At 42.8% G+C, this 22,103-nt stretch overlaps 1 protein-coding gene across 3 annotated transcripts; it reads left to right on the forward strand.

Annotated features, from left to right (window-relative positions):
• The first annotated feature begins 5,797 nt into the window (after positions 1–5,797).
• Positions 5,798–18,245, forward strand: LOC106676873 (inverted formin-2). 3 transcript variants are annotated; one of them, XM_024801001.2, is made up of 15 exons: positions 5,803–5,951; positions 7,242–7,379; positions 7,519–7,608; positions 7,877–8,153; positions 8,273–8,343; positions 15,291–15,398; positions 15,481–15,551; positions 15,668–15,788; positions 15,923–16,087; positions 16,324–16,414; positions 16,789–16,911; positions 16,983–17,327; positions 17,428–17,496; positions 17,742–17,798; positions 17,958–18,245. In XM_024801001.2, the coding sequence occupies exons 1-14, from the start codon at positions 5,880–5,882 to the stop codon at positions 17,795–17,797; spliced, it is 1,797 nt and encodes a 598-aa protein (XP_024656769.1). In that variant the 5' UTR covers positions 5,803–5,879; the 3' UTR covers position 17,798; positions 17,958–18,245. The 3 variants fall into 3 exon arrangements, with proteins under 3 accessions (XP_076747528.1, XP_024656769.1, XP_024656770.1); XM_024801002.2 differs by lacking the exon at positions 17,428–17,496 and having other exon boundaries at positions 5,804–5,951; XM_076891413.1 differs by lacking the exons at positions 17,428–17,496; positions 17,742–17,798; positions 17,958–18,245 and having other exon boundaries at positions 5,798–5,951; positions 17,003–17,166.
• The last annotated feature ends 3,858 nt before the right edge of the window (positions 18,246–22,103 follow it).

Genomic DNA, 22,103 nt, shown 5'->3' on the forward strand with positions numbered 1-22,103 from the left:
TTCACCGACCCAGCGGCTGCAATAGACTTTATCAAAAAAGACTTACGACGGCCGTGAGAGGTACAGCCGTGTGAGAAAAGATAAGTTGGACTCCACATGTGTGATTGCTTGAACTCAAGGGACATAGTTATACGTCGGTGCTGGGGAGATGTCAAGTAAATAATTGGGCCATAGTCATAAAAGGCCGGAAGGTAGAATGATTTTTGATTTAATTGATTATGAATACTCTGCCTTCCTTCTTCGTTCCGATTTTTGATATGTTCGAGATATTGCTGTTATTCTGGGGCATTTGATTAGAATAAACACGGGGAAAGTGGAAAATATAAGTTTTGGAGTTTTGTTTAGTTATTAAATGTTATATATTTGCCCAGTTGAGGGGCTGTTTGAGGGTTAACAGTACGTTTAGTCACTGTGCTATCCTAGCCTGGAGGGTTGCGATCTCAGGGATAATAGTAGATCAGCATGGGGTTTTGAGGCTCGTTTTATTTATTTATTTTTTTCCCTTTTTTTTTTTTCCTTCTCCCCCTCTTTCTTTTGGGGGGGGGGGTTCCAGAGGTTGGGACATATTTTTTCTGCACCTGCATTTTGGTACCTGAATGGCAAGCTCGCAAAGTCATCTGCCTCTTCGTTTTATAACATGGAATGTTAAAGGTATAAATAATCCGGTTAAACGCACAAGGGTTTTTACTCATTTAAAATCACTGAGATCCGATGTTGTATATCTGCAGGAAACACACCTCCGATCAAGTGAACAAATTAAACTAAAAAAAACATGGGTAAGCCAAATATTTAGCTCAAAATTTGAGGATAGATCACGGGGTGTGGCTATTCTAAGTAGGAAGGGGATTCCATTTATTCCACTATCAACTGTGGCGGATACCAGAGGGAGATATATTATTATACAGGGCAGGTTGTATGGGAAACAAGTCATTCTTGCTAATGTATATGGACCAAACTGGGACGACCCAAATTTTTAATGTACCTTTTTAAAACACCTGCCAGATTTAACAGAGTCCCATTTGATACTGGGTGGTGACTTTAACTGCGTACTTAATCCTCAACTTGACAGATCAAACCCAAAACCTGATAGCAAAATTTCAAAAGCGGGTAATGTTCTTAAATCCTTTATGCAATCTTATGCTTTTTTTGACCCCTGGAGGGACAAAAATCCTACATCTAAACAATTCTCATTTTTCTCACCAGTGCACCGGTCATACTCACGGATCGATTTTTTTTTGTTGTAGATAGTAGAATTCTTCCCAAGGTTTTAGATTGCCAATACAACTCTATTGTTATCTCAGACCACAGTCCAGTACAATTAGATGTAAATTTTTATGAACGCTTAAGTCAAAAACCGGCCTGGCGACTTGATCCTTTACTCCTAACTAAAGACTCATTTAAAAAAAAAAGGTCTCTGAGCAAATACAGTTTTTCTTAGAGACAAATCAAACCCAAGGGATGAAAATGACTGTTGTATGGGAGGCATTAAAGGCCTATCTTAGAGGCCAGATAATTTCATATGTATCAAGGTTCAAGGTTCTTTATTTGTCACATGCATAGTTATACAAGTATAACACACAGTGAAATGTAGCCTGACACGCTCCTCGACATGTGCAAAAATTGGGGGGGGGTGTAGAGGAAGAACATTATTTATTTATTTATTTATATATATATATATATATATATATATATTATACACACTGGGTGAATGTGCAGTAGTAGCAGCAAGCAGGTGAATTCTGTACATTAATATGAATAGACATCTGACTATTTTACAGGATAGACAATATAAACATATTTAAAATTAAAGGAATTGAAATGTACATTGTGCCTTGGTTTAGAGTGTCTGGAAGAGAGTCCTGTCTCAGTCAGTTATAGATGATGTGAGAGGGCGGGTGTGTGTGTTTAGGGCACGGATGGCTTGGGGATAGAAGCTCCTCTTGAGTCTCTCTGTCCTTGCCCGGAAGATGCGGAACCTTCTACCAGATTGCAGAAGTTGGAACAGTTTGTTGCCAGGATGGGACGGGTCCTTCAGTATCTGCGCTGCTCTAGTCCGGCATCTCCTGGTGTAGGTGTCCTGAAGCGGGGGGAGAGCAATCCTGCAGCAGCGTTCTGCTGTACGGATCACTCTCTGGAGAGCTTTTTGGTCCTTCACACAGCTGTTCCCGAACCACGATGTCATGTTCTGTGTGAGGATGCTCTCCACAGCGCCTCATTTCAAAAAAAGAAATACTTACAACAAATGAACAACCTAGCCAACAGTATAAAAGAGATTGACTGCTTATATGCAGAAAATCCAACACCAGACCTCTATAAGAGAAAATTATTACTAAATTCAGAATACAAAATTCGGTCCATTCAGCAAACAGAACGTTTATTTTTCAAATCAAGGCAAAAGTTCTATGAACATGGGGAAAGAGCCGGAAAACTTTTGGCACATCAAATTAAGCAATCCATATCAGCTAACACGATTTCTGAAATCTGTAAAACCTCTGGAGAAAAGACGTCTGATCCGAAAACCATTAATGACCAGTTTAAAATGTTCTATTCCAATCTTTATACCTCAGATCCGGTTGATGAAAAAAAGATTGCTGAAACGCTTGATAGATTACCGATTCCACAAATATCGGTAAATGACAGAACAGAAATTGATAGAGAGATAACCATTAGTGAAATTGTCGAAGTAATTAAATCAATGCAAAGTAATAAGGCACCATTTTCTGGTCCTGAAAAAAAAAAAAAAAAAAGGCGATCGAAATGACTGTTGGTGCCAATCTTTAGTCCATCTAAAGGCCTAATTATAATAACAATTGAATATTACCTCAAATGTTTTTTTTGGAAAATATTCAAGTTTTATGTTTTTTGGGGCAAAAAAAGCAGTGCGCTCATGTGACGAAACCGGGATATAAAGGGTTAAAATCCGCGAAATGTAATTAAAACTTGACATGAATATTTCAAGGAGAAGTAGGTCTAAAAGATTGACTAATTTAAAGTAGAAAAAAATATTGATATATAACATTTTTAGAGCACTTTTGGGGCGGGACAATTTTTGGTCCCGAGGTTCACGAAAGGATGGGATTTTGAGATTCTACCAAGGGTTAAAAGGGAAACACAATCATAAAGAACGAGGAAGCAGCAAGGATTCTGGGCGGAGCTTCCTGTGACTGACTGATCTAACCCTCGCTCACCTCTCAGTGGCGCCGAAGTGACTGCGTCCATTTGTGATGTCAGCAAGGTTTCTGTGTGCACTTCCTGTCAGGTCGAGGCGCTGCACTGTCTCTGAGCTCAGGTGGTCTGATGTGGGTGGGGCTCAGAAAGCACAGCAAATAAACTCTTTCCAGGTTAATGCCACCTGCCTGCTCACCTGGTTTCTTGCAAAAGACCTTTTAGATTAAAAGCCTCACATTGTTCCCGTGCAGGTGTTCAGGTTTTAGACTTTTCTGTTCTTATTGTTGATTAAAGTTCGCTGAGACTTTTACTGTTAGAATAAATGTTGTTCTAGCTCTTTGATGAGTCCTGTTTTTTGTTTGTTTGTTTGCTAAAGTACCGAACGGGACAGAAAAACAATCAGAATTGTCTGAGGGCCAGGAAAGATGCCCAACGGGTTTATTTCTTCAAGTGGAGAAAACGTGTCAATGTGATATTGGTCCACTTGATTGATCTTTATCATTATTATTATTATTTATTTATTTATTTTAAGTTATTAAAAATTGGACAGACAATTAGACAGAAAAGGGGGAAAGAAAAACAGAGGGGATCGGGGGACAGTAAGAGAAGACACTGAGAAAATCCATTGGGTCACCTGTTAACAGAAGAAAAAAGAAAACAAACAACAAGAGAACAACACAAAACAGAGGTCAAAGCAACAACCTATCTACGTGTAAGTAACAGTAAATACTAAATATTGAATGTTGAGCAGCACGCAAGATCAACAGCGCACGATATGCTTTAAGGTAGCAGCCAAGGAAGATATAGTTTGTGTCTGTGAGCACCCATGTGTACAACCCCCAGACCCAGGAGATGTTACCCTTTTCCCTGGGGTGGAGGCAAGCAGCCCGCAGCCACAGGGAGGCCAAGCGTCCTGATGGTGTACAGAGAACAGGGGTTGTGAAGACCCCATACCTCACTCCGCTTGCTCATATGTCGTGTTGCTGCGTGCTCTTCTAAGCGAGCAGCTCCTGTGCTCACCTGACGGTCACCTGCACCAAGGAGCTGCTGTGATTGACGGAGCAGCAGCTCTCCGAGAACCAACATGTTGGACTTTCAGTTCCAGGTTTTGAGCCACAAAGTACTCATTGCCATATGCAGTAATCTGATTGGTCAAATCTGAGCCTGTTTAGAAAAAATAACTCCCAGATGCATCCACCCATGATGGATGTTTCTTTTTCAATCACTATGTGCTAAAAGACCTCCCTGCACTGAATCATACTTGTTATCAATCTCTGGCTCTCTTTCACAGCATGTCTTTTGTACTGTCTTCCTTCTCTCACCCTAACCAGTCGCGGCAGATGGCCGCCCTCTCACTGAGCCTGGTTCTGCTGGAGGTTTCTTCCTGTTAAAAGGGAGTTTTTCCCTCCCACTGTCGCTAAAGTGCTTGCTCATAGGAGGTCATATGACTGCTGGGTTATTGTAAGGTCTACCTTACAATATAAAGCGCCTTGAGCTTGTATAAATAAAACTGAATTAGTGTACACCCCCCCAACATACACACACGCACGCACACAGCGCAGGTAAGCAGCTGAGTCACATGTGAGGTAGACTCTTCATCTGCAGCTCACAGACGGTCACACGCAGAGCCATGAACCGGAGACGTGCACGTGCTTATTTACTTTTTTTTCTTTTTCTTTTTTTTTTTTTTACAATAGATGACGTCATCATCCTCATCCCCGTGTCAGCGTTGCGGTGACGTCACGCAAAACCGGCGCTTCCCGTACTGAAGCGACGGCGCTCCAAATCATGTGACCTCTGCCCGGCGCACGCTGAGCTGATCGATCAGAAGAATCTGTGCTGATTACCGATGAGCGGGTCTTCCGAAAACCCTCACACTGCCGAGCGCGCGACCGGAAACCGACCCGCCTTCACAATAAGAGTAGGCCGAGGGCAGCCGTTCCGTCACGGTCACACCTGCAGTCAGGTGTGCTGTGACGAAGTTACTCGCGTGGTCACACTTTTTACTCGTACATGAGTTATCCTCCATCATCGCTCCTCAGCAGACCAACGCTGAGGGGGCCGTGCTTTTCCGTGCTCAAGTCTTACAGTATGTAAAAGGGACTCTGAGCTGCTCTCCGGTTTAAGTCTTGCTGGATCATGCAGGTCTGACTTGCCACTTACACAGCCATTCGACTCAGTCGTGTGAGGTGTGCACCGCTGGATTGGCTCAGCACACACCATCCCTATCGGTACAATCTGCAGAATCCTGCCTACCACGTGACTTTAGCCAGCAGGTGAACCACTGTTTCATTTTAATCAATGGCTAGTTTTGTGTGAACAAAAACAACATGAAAATTCAGTCTGACTCACCGAAATTACAACATAGTGCCTCTGAGTCTAACTACTGACCACTGCCAAGCCAAATGTATGATAACAGAGCTCCACAGCGCCCTCTGCTGTGGCAGTACCAGGTAATTTGACAGCCAGCCCCGGTGTGCCTGCCTCAGACTCGGTCGGTGCTGCAGTGGACTGTAATATTCTATTTTTTCTAATAAAACCTGTTCGAACCTCACTGGGCATGTTATCAGGTGCGGGCTTTAATTGTGAAGGTCTCGGCAGCTCTTCCGGTGCGGTGGTCGCTGTCGCGGTGCGTCAGGAGGAGATGTTGTAGAGCATCATCGGAGCCGAGCCGCCCCAGTCCGTGTGAGTCCGGATAACGGGACCCGCTCATGCTCTGCCCCCCCCCGCAGCACGCCAGCCCCAGATCCAAGAAGCGAAGAGCAGCGGGGAAGAGCCCGGAGGTAAGAGAGGGGGAGGGCAGGGCGTGGAGGAGGAGAGCCTGTCTGTCATCTGTCTGTAACTCCCCCACCCTTCACACACACACGTCTGTCGGAACCGGACAGGAGCAGCAGCTCTGGGCAGCAGCCGCCGAGAGGCGCTGAGGCCTGGAGAGATGCTGCTGAAGAGCCGCTCCTCTCCTCCAGCATCAGCTCAGTGTCTGTGGTTGTCTGTGTGTATGTGCATCTGAGTGTGTGTTGTCCACACCTGTCCACATCATGAGCAGTTTTCTTCACTGGTTCTATGCCGTGATGAAAAACAGGAAGATCCCCCCTCCCTTCCCCAGACTTTTTACCTATGGAACCCTTTGGAGTGAGCCGTCCAATCACCTCTGACCTCCTGAGAAGGGCAGAGCTTCACAGAGTGAGCTCCAGAGTGGATGTGAAGTCTCAGTGACTGATGGAGGAGCTGATCTACTCCATGTGTGCCCGTGTGTCAGCCTCTGATTGGACAGAGCGTCTGTGGCACTGCTGTCTGTGCTGCAGAGGAGCTTCATCTATCCTTCAGCTGTGTCTGCAAGAGCTCCTGCATACAAAACCCAGTGCTCAAACTCCAAACTCTCACTTCATCTGTTCGTGTGGTTCACACAAAAGTATTGACAGTACTGATGATACTGCAGTATATGTGCAGAAAAACACTAAAACTGAAGTTTTAATGTCAGTGACTCTCACCTGTGCGAGTGTGTGTGTGAGATCATGTGGTCATTTGACAGTTGGATATTTCCTGTTAGAAATAGGAAATATCTTTAACCCCTTCCCAGGAAACAGAATCATCTCTGAGCCGTTATTTCAAATTAGAAGTTTTATAAAGCGCTCGTGTTTTATTTTCTGCTGGTCAGTGCTTTAGTTCAACTTTTAACTCTAAAGATGAAATGAACAGTTGATTTGCTCATGCTCTGTGTTTTTAATAAATATCACATATTTGACTGCATGACCCCGTTTCTGTGCCGAACCTCTGTAATCAGAGCACTGTGAATAAAAATGTCTGTAGGAGTTCATTCAGTGCTTAATTGAAAGTTGAAGGTGTTTGAACCTCAGACTCAGGCTGGTGTGGACAACCTGCAGGTCCTTTTGGACCTGACTACACACCTGCAGGTGCCTCAGCTGTCAGGATTCAAACACACACAAATCAGTAAGAGCAGGATCGTCTGAAATTACTCATTTTGTCTGATTAAATATTTAAAATCTGTCACGGTGGCACAACAGGCCCGCACAAACCCACCTGTATCACCTGCCTCTGTCTTCATTTCCCAGGATGCTCTGGGGTTTCTCAGCAGGCCTGTGAAGATGAGTGTGACATCATGGTTCCTGGTAAGCAGTTCGGGGACTCGACACCGCCTCCCCCGAGAGATGATTTTTGTGGGCCGAGAGGACTGCGAGCTGATGCTTCAGGTGAGGCTGACCTGTGCAGGTGTTCGGGTTAGTAGAAATTGCCTCCCTCTAGGTTGGTCTGAAAAAGGAAGTTGTAATGGTGTCTTGTTTGAGTCGCAGTGAAAGTAAGCAAAAAGAGTTGTATGTGTGTGTGTCTCAGTCTCGCAGTGTGGACAAACAGCACGCTGTCATCAACTACAACCCGACCACTGATGAACACCTGGTGAAGGACCTGGGCAGCCTCAATGGGGTGAGCCATACACAACATATCAGTACATTATCATAGGTATCCACCAATCAGCAGCAAACACAGGTGGGGGGTGGTGATGCCTAAAGTCACAGGTTACAGTACAAAGATTTTTTTTTTTTTTTTTTTATTAACTTAAAAAAATTTAATTCCACTTTAATTTAAACAGGCAAGAACTGTAAAATCACAAAAGAGTGAAAACCTTCAGAGTGGACTTCAGCATCATAATCAGAAACTTTCACCTGGACGTTTGTTTGTTTGTTTCCTGCAGACATTTGTAAACGACCTTCGGATTCCTGATCAGACCTACATCACCCTCAAACTGTCCGACATCATCCGCTTCGGATACGATATCCTTCAGACGCACACACGCACTGTTTGTGTGCGTGTCTGTGCGCGCCTGTGTGTTTCTGTGTGTGTGTGTGTGTGTGTGTGTGTGTGTTGCAGTTACTCTCTGAGGATTGAGTGTATGTTGCTGTGTGAGGAGAGCAGCTGTGTGTTGGAGACTATGAGGCTCAGAGCTGAGCTGCTGGACCGCGCCTGCCAGAGTGTGTATATACATGACAAACACACAGCAGCTACACAACAAACACACTGGCTGCACACGCACGTTTGGCTGCTGTGGTGGTGATCTTGTTTCTGTTTGTGTGTGTTGTTTTGTGTGCAGGTGTGAAGGAGAGCGCTCGGCTGCCAGTCTTCTGTAAACTAATCCTGAGTGTCGGAAACTTTCTCAACTATGTGAGAATCTTTTTTTTACTCCTTGTAATCTGATTACTTTGTGTGGCATGCTCAGTGACGGTCCTAAAGCAGTTCTCTTCCCGAAGACTCAAACCACACAAACAAACTCTTCCATCTATATGACTGAGCGATATTTTTGTTTTATTAAAAATTTGAACATAACTCAACACAAACTCTTGTGAAGGACACAAAGTCAAAGACTTCCAAGCAGAGCGCATCGGCCAGCACAACACAGAGTTTGGGTCCTTTACGCTAAGCGAGACAGGTGGAGAACAAGCTAGCGGTCAGTGTGCCGCATCCTATGCGAAAGGGCCTTAAGTTCTTGGCTAGTTTAGCATCAACATGCTGTCTGTGCAGATGTTAGCAGTATAATGCAGCTGTTTATGTCCTGGATGCTGGTTCCACTGCACCATGATGCTTGTCCTTTCGTGCAAGAAAAATAAGTCATGTCCGTGTCTCTGCTGTGGAGTGGGCCTCTAGCAACTGCTGGACTTCACCTCAGCTAACTGGAGCCTCTGATGAAGTTTTTATGAAGTTATCTAAGCAGTAATATCACAGCTGTGAGGTTGATTGCACTAACAGTTCGTCCGAGGAGTGTTTTTGTTAGGTTTGTAGCTTGAACCTATTCGCTGGAACGTTAAGACAATATAATTACACTGCAAGCAAGACGCAAGTAGGCAAACTTCTTCATGGTACTCGTGCACGGGAGAGACTGGACAGAGCGCCGTCCCTTCGCTTGACCCCAGTAGCTCTCGTCCGTCCTCCCATACACTATCCTTTTATTGAGGTTACATGAATATGCATAGGTTCATTAACATACGACGTCTACATACAAACAAAGAGTACCTTGCCTGTGTGTGTGTGTGTGTGTGTGTGTGTGTGTGTGTGTGTGTGTGTGTGTGTGTGTGTGTGTGTGTGTGTGTGTGTGTGTGTGTGTGGACTGCTGATCAAAGGGTCAAACATCCTTGGTCAGGAAGAGGGTAGCCTCCCCCTCACCCTAGATGGTTCATCCTAGATAACACGGTGAGGAAGTCCTGCAGTTCATCTAAACAAAGAGCACTTAGACTAGAACAGACGCAACTACGTTAATCCTACCATAAAATAATAAGACACGGTATGACCTCTCATGCTCCCAAAGTGCTGTCTAATACACACAAAGTTTGCAGACTATCAAGGATCAAAACCTCTACCAATCTACAACTAATTACAAAACTCTAAGCATATATAAGTAAATATTTCTAAGCATAAATGACAATCAACAATACAAATCTAACATTTCCCCCCTTTTTGACCTTTATGCCTGAAAAGTTCCCAGGTATGAATACCTCATGTCTAACAGTTTCAATGCAAACATTTTTATACTCAGCATATGTCAAATCACCCTAAATTACTGAAAAGGTACACAGTTTAACAAATGTATTAGCAGTTATCCCATTCATTGAGCTCATCTCATGGCAAACTGCATCTTACGAGCAAACAAAGAAATTGTTAATTTAAACAACACAAATGCTTACAATTTACCTTCACAAAATGCTAACATATACACGTGGTTACCATAAACTCGCTCGCTCTATCACAAACAAACATCTTATTTTCTATCACAACATATACAAATTGCATACCTCATTGGCCGCATTAACTTGCAGGGGTTAAATGAAACGCTTCTTGTAGTGTCACTCTTTCCCATAGTCGAACACTCCGTTGCATACGTCTACATGTTTCTACCACCACCAGAGAGAGACGAAAAGCATGCTGCGCTCTACCGAGTGTGGCGTGTAACTGAAAATATTGTCACCCCAAACAACAGACTAAACATTGGTTCCACCCCGGAAACATTCTGTAACCCTTGTAAATGTATTTCCAGCCAACAACATACATTACATCACACACATATATGTGCAGGTTTTCTCAAATCAGTAAACTACAATTATTTTCATAAGTCGCCTCAGACGTGGATCATCCCATGTACTCAGGCAACATTAATGTAATCGGTGACTGCTCTTAAGCAAAGTCACTCCACTTATATATTACTATGGGCTCAAAAGTGGCCAGCTAATGAGCCCATATCAAACTATCCCAGAAACACTGTATCTCTTATTTGTGTTACTCATGTCACTTGTCCGTTTCAGCTGAATCTTCCACAGCATTCTCAAAGAAACTAACATTAGCAATACACATTGACTGTAGTCAGACAGAGGTCAGACACAGGTCAACAGGTTCCAGAGGTGCCATAAAAACACCATAAAGTCAACCCTAGCTGTGGAAAGAAGTAACACCAGTTCTCAACACAGGAAATTTCACACAGGTTATTCACATTATCAAAGTAACCTTCACATTTTCCCATCAACACAATGCAACAGCATCACCACTCATAACCTGTAAACACAGTTTTCCTCACACATAAACCCAGAAATCCTGTAGTAGGAAAAAACATCAACCAGTTGTCCTGGTATAAATCGCATCATCAATTCACATGAAGAACTGGCATGCTGTAAGAAAAGAAAATGCAAATATTAGCGCTTGCGCAGGCGTATGCATACTTTGTCACAGATATCTCTGTGAGCAACTCAAGCCTATGAATAACACACCTGATAAATGCACAGACACAGAAAATGGCATTTAAAAGGTTAAATCATCATGCAACCTCGAGTGTTGCTGTCATCTTTCTGCTCCTGTAAAAGGAAACACATGGGTTCATCTGCACCTTTGTCAGGTGGGGGTTAGCTTCACACAATCATGTTCAGTCAGTCAGTCAGATATTTTAAAATTCTTACTCATTCACTCAGTGGTTCCTTCTTTTGCTAATTGTGGAAATTATCATCGCATTCGTTTCCACGCTCAGCAAAACGACGTTATTTCAAAAAGAAAAATAATTTAGACTGGATTTCCTCGTTGAATCCTTTTTGGGGGGGACTCTCATTTCCTAATTGTCCCAAATAAGTGGCTTTCCCCTGAACCCATTTTAAATGTGGAGAAACTCACTTGCAACAATTTTCTTGACGACGTGTAACGCTTTTAATTCCCGACTTGCAGATCTGCTCAAAGAAAAGAAATTCACAAGCAAAAATCAGTACTTGTTCAAAAATGAAAAAAAAAATAAAAAAATAACAGAGATTATCAAACCAAACTCTCAGTGCACTGTGAAAGTATCAAAATAAAAAGGCCTTGTTAAGTCATGACACAAGCTCCTCATCTCAGGAGGGTAAATCATACCATTAGCATGGTTCATCATACCATCATACTAATCGGCAGGCTCAACTTCACAACAAAAGAAAAATCATCAGCTAGATTCACTCCAAATCAACCATCAGCTGCACAACACACAACATAACCCTAATGTCATATTAGCTATGAGTTTAATCACCCGGTCTGTGCTCTTCACTCATTTAAGCCACAGATCTATTTTATTCAATTTTTCCTTTTTCCCTTCATCATAAAACATGTGACATGCTGTCATGCACTTCACAAAACAGTCTGTTCTGACGTATTCAGAGTTGTGTATCTAAATACAGGATTCACTCGCACATCAAAGCAGGAAACTCAGTGTTTTAGAGTCTCCACTCAACACACAACAAACTCCAACACATCTCATTCACTCGTGCTAGAATTCAATCACCTTTCATTAATCTAAAACCGATCAACTAATTTGCATATCAGCTATTAACCCACTAAGTTGACAGGACGACAGAAAAGCATGTTCAAAATAGTATCACAAAAGACAATTTCCCTCATACAGTAAATTACTTATGCTGCCTCAATCAAGCAGGAAGCTTCTCCCAATTTACCATTTTAACACTAAATTTATTGTCTGATCACTGATTTATCAAACCAGGATTTTTTTTTTTTTTTTCCCACAAAAGTTAAATTGTTGTCCTGCAACTTGTAGAGTCAATTTTTTTCTTTAGGATAAATTCAGTATTTGATAACAAGTGTCTGCTAAATTGACACTATTGTAACACTGATGAAAGATAACAAGCTAATTTTCATTGCATGGGTTTGTGTTATTAGGCAGGTCTAATGCATGTCTGTGGAGCTGCATCTCCAGCAGAGCATGTTCTTAAAGCTGCCTTTCCTACACATTTCTCTGCTATTATTTAATCATTTCTTAACTAATGTGCTATGAGTCTTCATGAGTCATTTTGTGTTTGGAATTGTTAGTAGGGTTAATGCATGTTCTGCTTGTGTGTGTGTGATTTTGTATATGTTTCTATTTTCGCAATGTTTCAGACTCCGTCTCAATTTTCCAACTTAAGCAGTCAGTTTTCTTTTCCCCAGGTTTGCTAACCCAAATTTTGATTTCCCACATTAAATAACAGCATTCCTCTGTGTTCTCACCTAGTCTTCTCACTCTGTTGTCCTCTCACTCTTTTGTCCTCTCCCACTTCAACAGTCCAAACAGCCGGCAGTTCTCCTTCAGCTTTGTCCTGTGTTCCACTGTCTCTTCTTGCCATTTTACTCCACAGGTGGCAAATGTCAAACTCCAACTGTTCAGTTCTCCTCAAACGTTTTCTTCACATGCACAGTGAAGTCACAGCCTGTTGTAAACACAGTGCCATCCATCCGATCAGTCAGGATGATGGGTTTGCTCTTCTTCTCTGATACTGTTTGTCCACATTGCTGCTGCTTTGCTGGGACTCTTTGCTCAGGACTTGCTGCTGTCTCTTTATCATGTTATTGCTTTGGAGCTGCATTCCTTGTCTTCAGGGAGGGGTGAGAGCTTGCTTGCTTGTGAGGTTGAGAGACACATGGCGCTGTAAATAAGTCAGCCAGAAACTTGGCCTGCATGTTTCCAATGATGTTAAACTATAACTTTCTTCCGACTGCTGCATGTGGAAAATTGATTCAGGTCTGCTTTTCACCTGAAAGTGACAAACTAAGACATTTCATTATTATCATCACTGCTTAATCAACACACATCTCTCTCTGTGTGTGTTTTTGTGAACAGTCTTTTCTTAAAAGCAGAAAATGAAATTGTAGTTGTTTTTGGCTGATCAACACAAAACCTTTTTCCTATGATTTTTCTTTTTCACTCTTTTTTTTTTCGTTACAATAGCTGGTGACCTGCAGAATCACCGCTCTCACTCACAATCAAAGGCAATTACTTTTACACAGCGCACAAAAACACTGTGATGTCAGACACATTCACACTCACTTTTTCATCTGCATAAATAAACCATATGGCTGGAGATATGTGCCATGGTGATCCATAAGCATGATCACCAGTTTATTTAATTATTTTTAATCCAACAAAACAAATAAACAAAAACATGATGCTGATGCTACACACACACACACACACACGAGTCAAGGTGCAGAAAAACTGCTCATGGAAACGCTGCACACTCTCTGTTTCCCTCTCTTTGAGTAGTTCTCAGACAGCTCTTGATCTGATAATGTGTAGCTTGCTCATCAGCTCAAAAAACAAAAACAAAACTGCAACGCGACATCACACAGTAGTTGCATGCTCTGCCCACAGTGGCAAAGTCTTACACTTACATATTCAACACAGCTTCTCCATCATGTATTTTTAGATGTTTCATACAGGGTTGAGCATATTAGTTGTTTTCACAGATGTGCTCTATATCTCAACAATGGTTCATAATAAGACGACAGTCTTCCACACAGGTCAAGTGCCTCTATGCACTTCATGAGTTTAAATATTTACCTATATCACTTCTCCTCACATGTCATTGTACTGAATTTAAGCAACCACAAGTTTAATGTAGGTTACTTTTAACAACTATCCACCTCAATGGTTTGGCACACAGGCTGTTAACATTTTGTGTCAGGAAGGGGTGGGGGGAAAGCCACCCACCAGAGCACAGCTGCTGATGTGGGCTGGCCTTTTCCACACACTCTTCAAGGCTGGTGTGTTTTCTGAAAACTTCTAACATTTGAATCTCTTCCATTTATAAGCCTGCGATTAACCGCACGGCTCAGGTCCGCGTGAAACCCGCGCGACCGCATTCGCGTGCACCCACGCAGCTGTGGAGCCTTCGCTCTCTCTCTTTTATACATAAATACTTTGTGCTGCCAGGAGCAAAGTCCAGCACAAACGTCTTTCTCCCTCTAACTCACTCTTGGTTGCTTAGAAACCCATGATAACAACAACAGTCGGTGTTACAGACCACGTGTTCTGCTCCGCACACACTCACACAACAACAACAAAAACGACGACGACGACAACAATGACAACAACACAAAATAGGCCTACTCCGGACTCACACCGGACCGCTCGGGACCCTGACCCAGTTGTGGGACGCTCACCCACTCGCGCGACAAACCCCAATGAAGGGACGCTCGGGACACACACCCAGGGCGATTTCAAAACCGGACACTCACCGGACGCTTGGGACCCTTGGGCGATTTAACCAAAACTTCTTTTGTGTGTGTGTGTGTGTGGACTGCTGATCAAAGGGTCAAACATCCTTGGTCAGGAAGAGGGTAGCCTCCCCCTCACCCTAGATGGTTCATCCTAGATAACACGGTGAGGAAGTCCTGCAGTTCATCTAAACAAAGAGCACTTAGACTAGAACAGACGCAACTACGTTAATCCTACCATAAAATAATAAGACACGGTATGACCTCTCATGCTCCCAAAGTGCTGTCTAATACACACAAAGTTTGCAGACTATCAAGGATCAAAACCTCTACCAATCTACAACTAATTACAAAACTCTAAGCATATATAAGTAAATATTTCTAAGCATAAATGACAATCAACAATACAAATCTAACAGTTTTGTTTGTTTTTTTTGTTTTTATTTGTTTGCACATTCAGGCAGGTGTGACTCAGCACCAACTATTAGCTCAGCACAAATCTACCAACAGACTGTCTACCAAGACAGTTCATTTAGTTGCCAAATCATAAATCAGTCTGTTATTTAGCTGAAATAAAATGTAAAGGCTGGTAGTCTGATTTAGTCATGTGATGTATGGTCCATCAGGGAACTCACACGGGGAATGCTGAAGGCTTTAAGATCAGCACTCTGCTCAAACTGACCGAAACCAAAGCCAACAAGTCGAGAGTCACGCTGCTGCACCACATCCTGCAGGTAATGCTGGGAATACTACGAATACTGGGGAATACTGCAGTATTCTCATAATAATTCAGTTGCTGCTGTTTGTGACCCTTAGGAGGCTGAAGAGAATCACCCCGACCTGCTCAACCTGCCCGATGACCTGGAGATCTGTGCAAAGGCTGCTGGGTAAACACATATAGGAGTTCAGTCACGTACAGACTGCTGGGTGGAGTCTGTGACGTGGTAGCTCAGGTGTTTCGCCTGCAGCGGTGTTAAATGTTGCCCTCTGACTCCACCTGCAGGCTCAGCTTGGACTCTATTCAGTCTGAAACAAAGACTCTAAACAAACGGCTGAAAAACTCAGAGAGGAGCGTTTCCTCCTCATCTGACGACATGAAGGAGCAGTACCTGTCCACCATACAGGTGAGTCACTCAGGATGAGGCTGTCACCTTTACGGGCAGATAAATCCAGTCTGTACACTCACTGACACCGTTTTAGTGGGACAGACCTGCTGTTCCAGGTGAACTTACCTGTTGTTCTTATGTGGTGTTACCAGGAGAGCCTGCAGGCTGTTGAGCAGCTGCAACTCCTGCTGTCATCTGTGGAGGAGCAGAGGAAGCACCTGTCCGCCTACCTCTGTGAGGACAGCAGCAGCTTCTCCCTCGAAGAGCTCTTCAGCACCATCAAGGCATTCAGAGACCTCTTCCTTCGAACCCTCAAGGTCAGCGCCAATCGCAGTGCGGCTCAGTCTGCAGGACTCATACCCTGCCGCACGTTTGCATGTGTCATTTAAACTATGTCTCAGCCAGCCAATCGGCTCTGACTTGAACCGTGACAAAGTGTGGTAGCTGCCACACATTAGTCCTGTTTCCCTGTAAATGTTAAGCTCCGCCCTCTCTGGGGGGCCGGTTAGCCTGCTGAAGTTTGAACTGTGTGTTCCTTTTATTCTTCGATCAGGAGAACGAAGGTCACAGGGAGCAGGAGAAGAGGAGGAAGAGGTTGGAGGAAGGGAGGAAACTGAGAGAAGAAGCCCCCACCAGAAAGATCAGTAAGTCAGACACCATTATTTCACCTTAAATCCTCCCTCCTTAAATGGAGAGACAGGTGTCCCTCACCTGTCTCTCCAGGTGTGGCAGGTGAAGGACAGGTCAAGTGCAAGTGGAGAACAGGTGAGACATGTGAAGGGCCGGTGACGGACAGGTCGAGAATCAATAGCTGACATCAGCAACATTTTTCTGCAACAGTTTATCAGCAGCTGAATATTTAAAGGAAATGATGTGACAGCATCAGGACGAGAAGAAAGTTTGTAAAGATTAAATGCTGCTGTACCTGTGAGGCTGTCAGGTGATGCAGTGACAGCTTTCACCTGTTGTTTGTGACACGTGCGCTAAGCTCACAGGGGAACGTGTGTCTGTGCTGCAGTTAGGACAGACATGGCCAATTGGGACGAAGGATGCACCGTCGACAACCTGCTGGCCGAGATCAGGAAGGGCTGCAGGCTGAGGAAGACAAGCCCACGGGCAGAGCCGGACGGTGGGGTCGAAGGTGAGAGCCCGGCAGGACTTCTGCAGACTTTCTTGTCACTACTGCTCGTTTGATCAAGTTCTCCTTTTCAGGTCACCCCGGGGTCACGCAGATGTCACCGGCCCAAGATAAGCCAGATTTTCCCGAGAAGCCTCGGGAGGAGGTCCGGACTCCCACACATCCACCTGCTGGAACCAGACCAGAACCGGAGCCAGCAGAGCCAGACAGAGCTGCCTCAGAGCTCCAGGCCCTCTGTGAACGCCCCGCAGCTGAGGTCCAGGGTCCGGAGTCTGAAGTGGACACCAGACCGGCGCAGCAGGAAGTCCAGCACACAGCTAGTCAGCAGGATGTGACCCAGGTCAACAGGAGCAAAGATCCTAACCCGGAAGATTCTGCTCCCCGGAACGCATCAAACACCTTAGACACCAGCCCAGCAGGTAGAGTGAGGCGCTGTGCTCTCTGCTTCAGGCTTTGAGCACGCTCAGTGCTGCTGTTTGTTTCTGAAACATGGAAATTTTAATGCTTCCTGTCCCACAGCCCACCCACACAGATCAAGTTGTGTTCAGTGTTTGCAGCAGAGTGACGGAGACTCGGCCGCAGATTACAGTTGAGTGGAGTCGAGATTGCCATACCATGGTGATGTAGCCGGGTCAGTCTGGCTGTTGTGATGTAGCTCTGAGTCTATGAGGTCACTTCCTGTTCCTGAACATTAGTGTTTCCTGTGACATGGTGAGCTGAGGCTCAGGCTGTAAGGTCTCATCAAGACGATGATAGAACATCCTTTAGTGTTGATGATGAAATAAGCTTTATATCTAGAAACCGACCAATCGTATCCTCTCTTTGATCTCCAGAAGGCCACACAGGAAGAAAGCGTTTGAAGAAAAAGAAAAAATGCATCCTTCAGTGAGGTGAGCTCACCTGCAGCTGTGCATAAATCCACGTCAGCGGCGATTCACTGCTGTCCTTCACTCTAAAGCATTTCATTGGTCGAAATGTTTTTATGTTGTGGGATTTAAGGTCTTTTTTTAAATATCATTTATTATTTTATTCTTCTTCTATGGTTCCAGGTACATGGGTCAGGACTTGTTTCTGTGGCGACAGGACTGGACCTGCAGGAGAACAAAGTGTTTAAAACCCTCTGTAGAACCTGGGACCATTTCGTGGCCTTTGCGTTTTTTAATTCCACACCATTTCCACTGTGTTTAATGGAGTATAGCCAAATTTTCAAACATGTATTTTTTTTCCCATTTTATTTTAAAATTTCAGTCTGAGTTTTTTAAATGAGCTTAAATGGCTGAATAAAAGGCATACATCCACTATCGAACCTCGTGGCCGATTTCTGCCCCTTGAAACCCATTATAAATGCTATTTTTCACTGCAAATTAATTACGGTCAAAGGGATCGTCGATGTTTAAGTTTCATTTTCATTTTGGAGGAGGCCTTAGAGTTGTAATTTTTTTATTTGTCCACCGGGTGGCGCCCTTGCTTCACATTTGACCCCTGCTGGAAAACAGCGGGCTGCTTAAACAGACCTGCGGGGAATGAAGCGTCATTTCCGGCGTGCTGCAGCGGCTTCGCCCGCTGATCGTGCGGGAGCATTTTTGGGTCCCTAGGACCATGAGAGGGTGCTTTTTTTTTTTTTAGTCAACAGGAAATGACGTATTTGTTGTCACGTGGTATCGGACGTGTGGGCTGGAAAAAGCAGTCCCCGGTGATCGTGCCCCGGTGATCGTCGCGACTTACCCCGGCAACATGCACTTATTTCGGCCTAGAGGAGGAGCATTTGCCGCCTGGAGACCATTTTCTGGTCCTGAAAAAAAAAAAATAAAAGGCGATCGAAATGACTGTTTGTGCCAATCTTTAGTCCATCTAAAGGCCTAATTATAATAACAATCAAATATTACTTCAAATGTTTTTTTGGGAAAATATTTAGTTTTTTAGTTTTTTTTTTAGTTTTTTTGTAATTTAAAGGGTTAAAACAACGAAAATATAATTAAAACTTTATATGAATATTTCAGGGAGAAGTAGTTTTAAAAGACTGACCAATTTAAAGTGAAAAAAAAAATTAATATTTAATATTTTTATTGCACTTTTTGGGCGTGGTCGATAGTGTGCATTTTATGAAATGCGCTCCTGGAAAAAAAATAAAAGGCGATCGAAATGACTCTTGGTGCCAATCTTTAGTCCATCCAAAGGCCTAATTATAATAACAATTGAATATTACCTCAAATGTTTTTTTTGGAAAATATTCAAGTTTTTTGTTTTTTGGGGCAAAAAAAGCAGTGCGCTCATGTGACGAAACCGGGATATAAAGGGTTAAAATCCGCGAAATGTAATTAAAACTTGACATGAATATTTCAAGGAGAAGTAGGTCTAAAAGATTGGCTAATTTAAAGTGGAAAAAAATATTAATATATAAATTTTTTATAGCACTTTTTTGGGCGTGGTCGATTTGTGGCTCTAAGACCAATAGTGTATGCATTTTTCTAAGATCCCCCAGGGGTTTTAAACAACACAAATTCTTACAATTTACCTTCACAAAATGCTAACATATACACGTGGTTACCATAAACTCGCTCGCTCTATCACAAACAAACATCTTATTTTCTATCACAACATATACAAATTGCATACCTCATTGGCCGCATTAACTTGCAGGGGTTAAATGAAACGCTTCTTGTAGTGTCACTCTTTCCCATAGTCGAACACTCCGTTGCATACGTCTACATGTTTCTACCACCACCAGAGAGAGACGAAAAGCATGCTGCGCTCTACCGAGTGTGGCGTGTAACTGAAAATATTGTCACCCCAAACAACAGACTAAACATTGGTTCCACCCCGGAAACATTCTGTAACCCTTGTAAATGTATTTCCAGCCAACAACATACATTACATCACACACATATATGTGCAGGTTTTCTCAAATCAGTAAACTACAATTATTTTCATAAGTCGCCTCAGACGTGGATCATCCCATGTACTCAGGCAACATTAATGTAATCGGTGACTGCTCTTAAGCAAAGTCACTCCACTTATATATTACTATGGGCTCAAAAGTGGCCAGCTAATGAGCCCATATCAAACTATCCCAGAAACACTGTATCTCTTATTTGTGTTACTCATGTCACTTGTCCGTTTCAGCTGAATCTTCCACAGCATTCTCAAAGAAACTAACATTAGCAATACACATTGACTGTAGTCAGACAGAGGTCAGACACAGGTCAACAGGTTCCAGAGGTGCCATAAAAACACCATAAAGTCAACCCTAGCTGTGGAAAGAAGTAACACCAGTTCTCAACACAGGAAATTTCACACAGGTTATTCACATTATCAAAGTAACCTTCACATTTTCCCATCAACACAATGCAACAGCATCACCACTCATAACCTGTAAACACAGTTTTCCTCACACATAAACCCAGAAATCCTGTAGTAGGAAAAAACATCAACCAGTTGTCCTGGTATAAATCGCATCATCAATTCACATGAAGAACTGGCATGCTGTAAGAAAAGAAAATGCAAATATTAGCGCTTGCGCAGGCGTATGCATACTTTGTCACAGATATCTCTGTGAGCAACTCAAGCCTATGAATAACACACCTGATAAATGCACAGACACAGAAAATGGCATTTAAAAGGTTAAATCATCATGCAACCTCGAGTGTTGCTGTCATCTTTCTGCTCCTGTAAAAGGAAACACATGGGTTCATCTGCACCTTTGTCAGGTGGGGGTTAGCTTCACACAATCATGTTCAGTCAGTCAGTCAGATATTTTAAAATTCTTACTCATTCACTCAGTGGTTCCTTCTTTTGCTAATTGTGGAAATTATCATCGCATTCGTTTCCACGCTCAGCAAAACGACGTTATTTCAAAAAGAAAAATAATTTAGACTGGATTTCCTCGTTGAATCCTTTTTGGGGGGGACTCTCATTTCCTAATTGTCCCAAATAAGTGGCTTTCCCCTGAACCCATTTTAAATGTGGAGAAACTCACTTGCAACAATTTTCTTGACGACGTGTAACGCTTTTAATTCCCAACTTGCAGATCTGCTCAAAGAAAAGAAATTCACAAGCAAAAATCAGTACTTGTTCAAAAATGAAAAAAAAAATAAAAAATAACAGAGATTATCAAACCAAACTCTCAGTGCACTGTGAAAGTATCAAAATAAAAAGGCCTTGTTAAGTCATGACACAAGCTCCTCATCTCAGGAGGGTAAATCATACCATTAGCATGGTTTATCATACCATCATACTAATCGGCAGGCTCAACTTCACAACAAAAGAAAAATCATCAGCTAGATTCACTCCAAATCAACCATCAGCTGCACAACACACAACATAACCCTAATGTCATATTAGCTATGAGTTTAATCACCCGGTCTGTGCTCTTCACTCATTTAAGCCACAGATCTATTTTATTCAATTTTTCCTTTTTCCCTTCATCATAAAACATGTGACATGCTGTCATGCACTTCACAAAACAGTCTGTTCTGACGTATTCAGAGTTGTGTATCTAAATACAGGATTCACTCGCACATCAAAGCAGGAAACTCAGTGTTTTAGAGTCTCCACTCAACACACAACAAACTCCAACACATCTCATTCACTCGTGCTAGAATTCAATCACCTTTCATTAATCTAAAACCGATCAACTAATTTGCATATCAGCTATTAACCCACTAAGTTGACAGGACGACAGAAAAGCATGTTCAAAATAGTATCACAAAAGACAATTTCCCTCATACAGTAAATTACTTATGCTGCCTCAATCAAGCAGGAAGCTTCTCCCAATTTACCATTTTAACACTAAATTTATTGTCTGATCACTGATTTATCAAACCAGGATTTTTTTTTTTTTTTTTCCCACAAAAGTTAAATTGTTGTCCTGCAACTTGTAGAGTCAATTTTTTTCTTTAGGATAAATTCAGTATTTGATAACAAGTGTCTGCTAAATTGACACTATTGTAACACTGATGAAAGATAACAAGCTAATTTTCATTGCATGGGTTTGTGTTATTAGGCAGGTCTAATGCATGTCTGTGGAGCTGCATCTCCAGCAGAGCATGTTCTTAAAGCTGCCTTTCCTACACATTTCTCTGCTATTATTTAATCATTTCTTAACTAATGTGCTATGAGTCTTCATGAGTCATTTTGTGTTTGGAATTGTTAGTAGGGTTAATGCATGTTCTGCTTGTGTGTGTGTGATTTTGTAT

The sequence above is a fragment of the Maylandia zebra genome, linkage group LG13 (genome assembly GCF_041146795.1).
Source record: "Maylandia zebra isolate NMK-2024a linkage group LG13, Mzebra_GT3a, whole genome shotgun sequence".
In the NCBI taxonomy this organism is placed as follows: Eukaryota; Metazoa; Chordata; class Actinopteri; order Cichliformes; family Cichlidae; genus Maylandia; species Maylandia zebra.

Excerpts from the sequence above, each read along its gene's own strand:
- LOC106676873 (XM_024801001.2), top strand. The coding sequence starts at position 5,880 with ATGCTCTGCCCCCCCCCGCAGCACGCCAGCCCCAGATCCAAGAAGCGA. Across the intron at positions 15,789-15,922 it reads AGTACCTGTCCACCATACAG|GAGAGCCTGCAGGCTGTTGA; the intron begins GTGAGTCACTCA and ends TGGTGTTACCAG. Across the intron at positions 16,912-16,982 it reads GCCGGACGGTGGGGTCGAAG|GTCACCCCGGGGTCACGCAG; the intron begins GTGAGAGCCCGG and ends TCTCCTTTTCAG.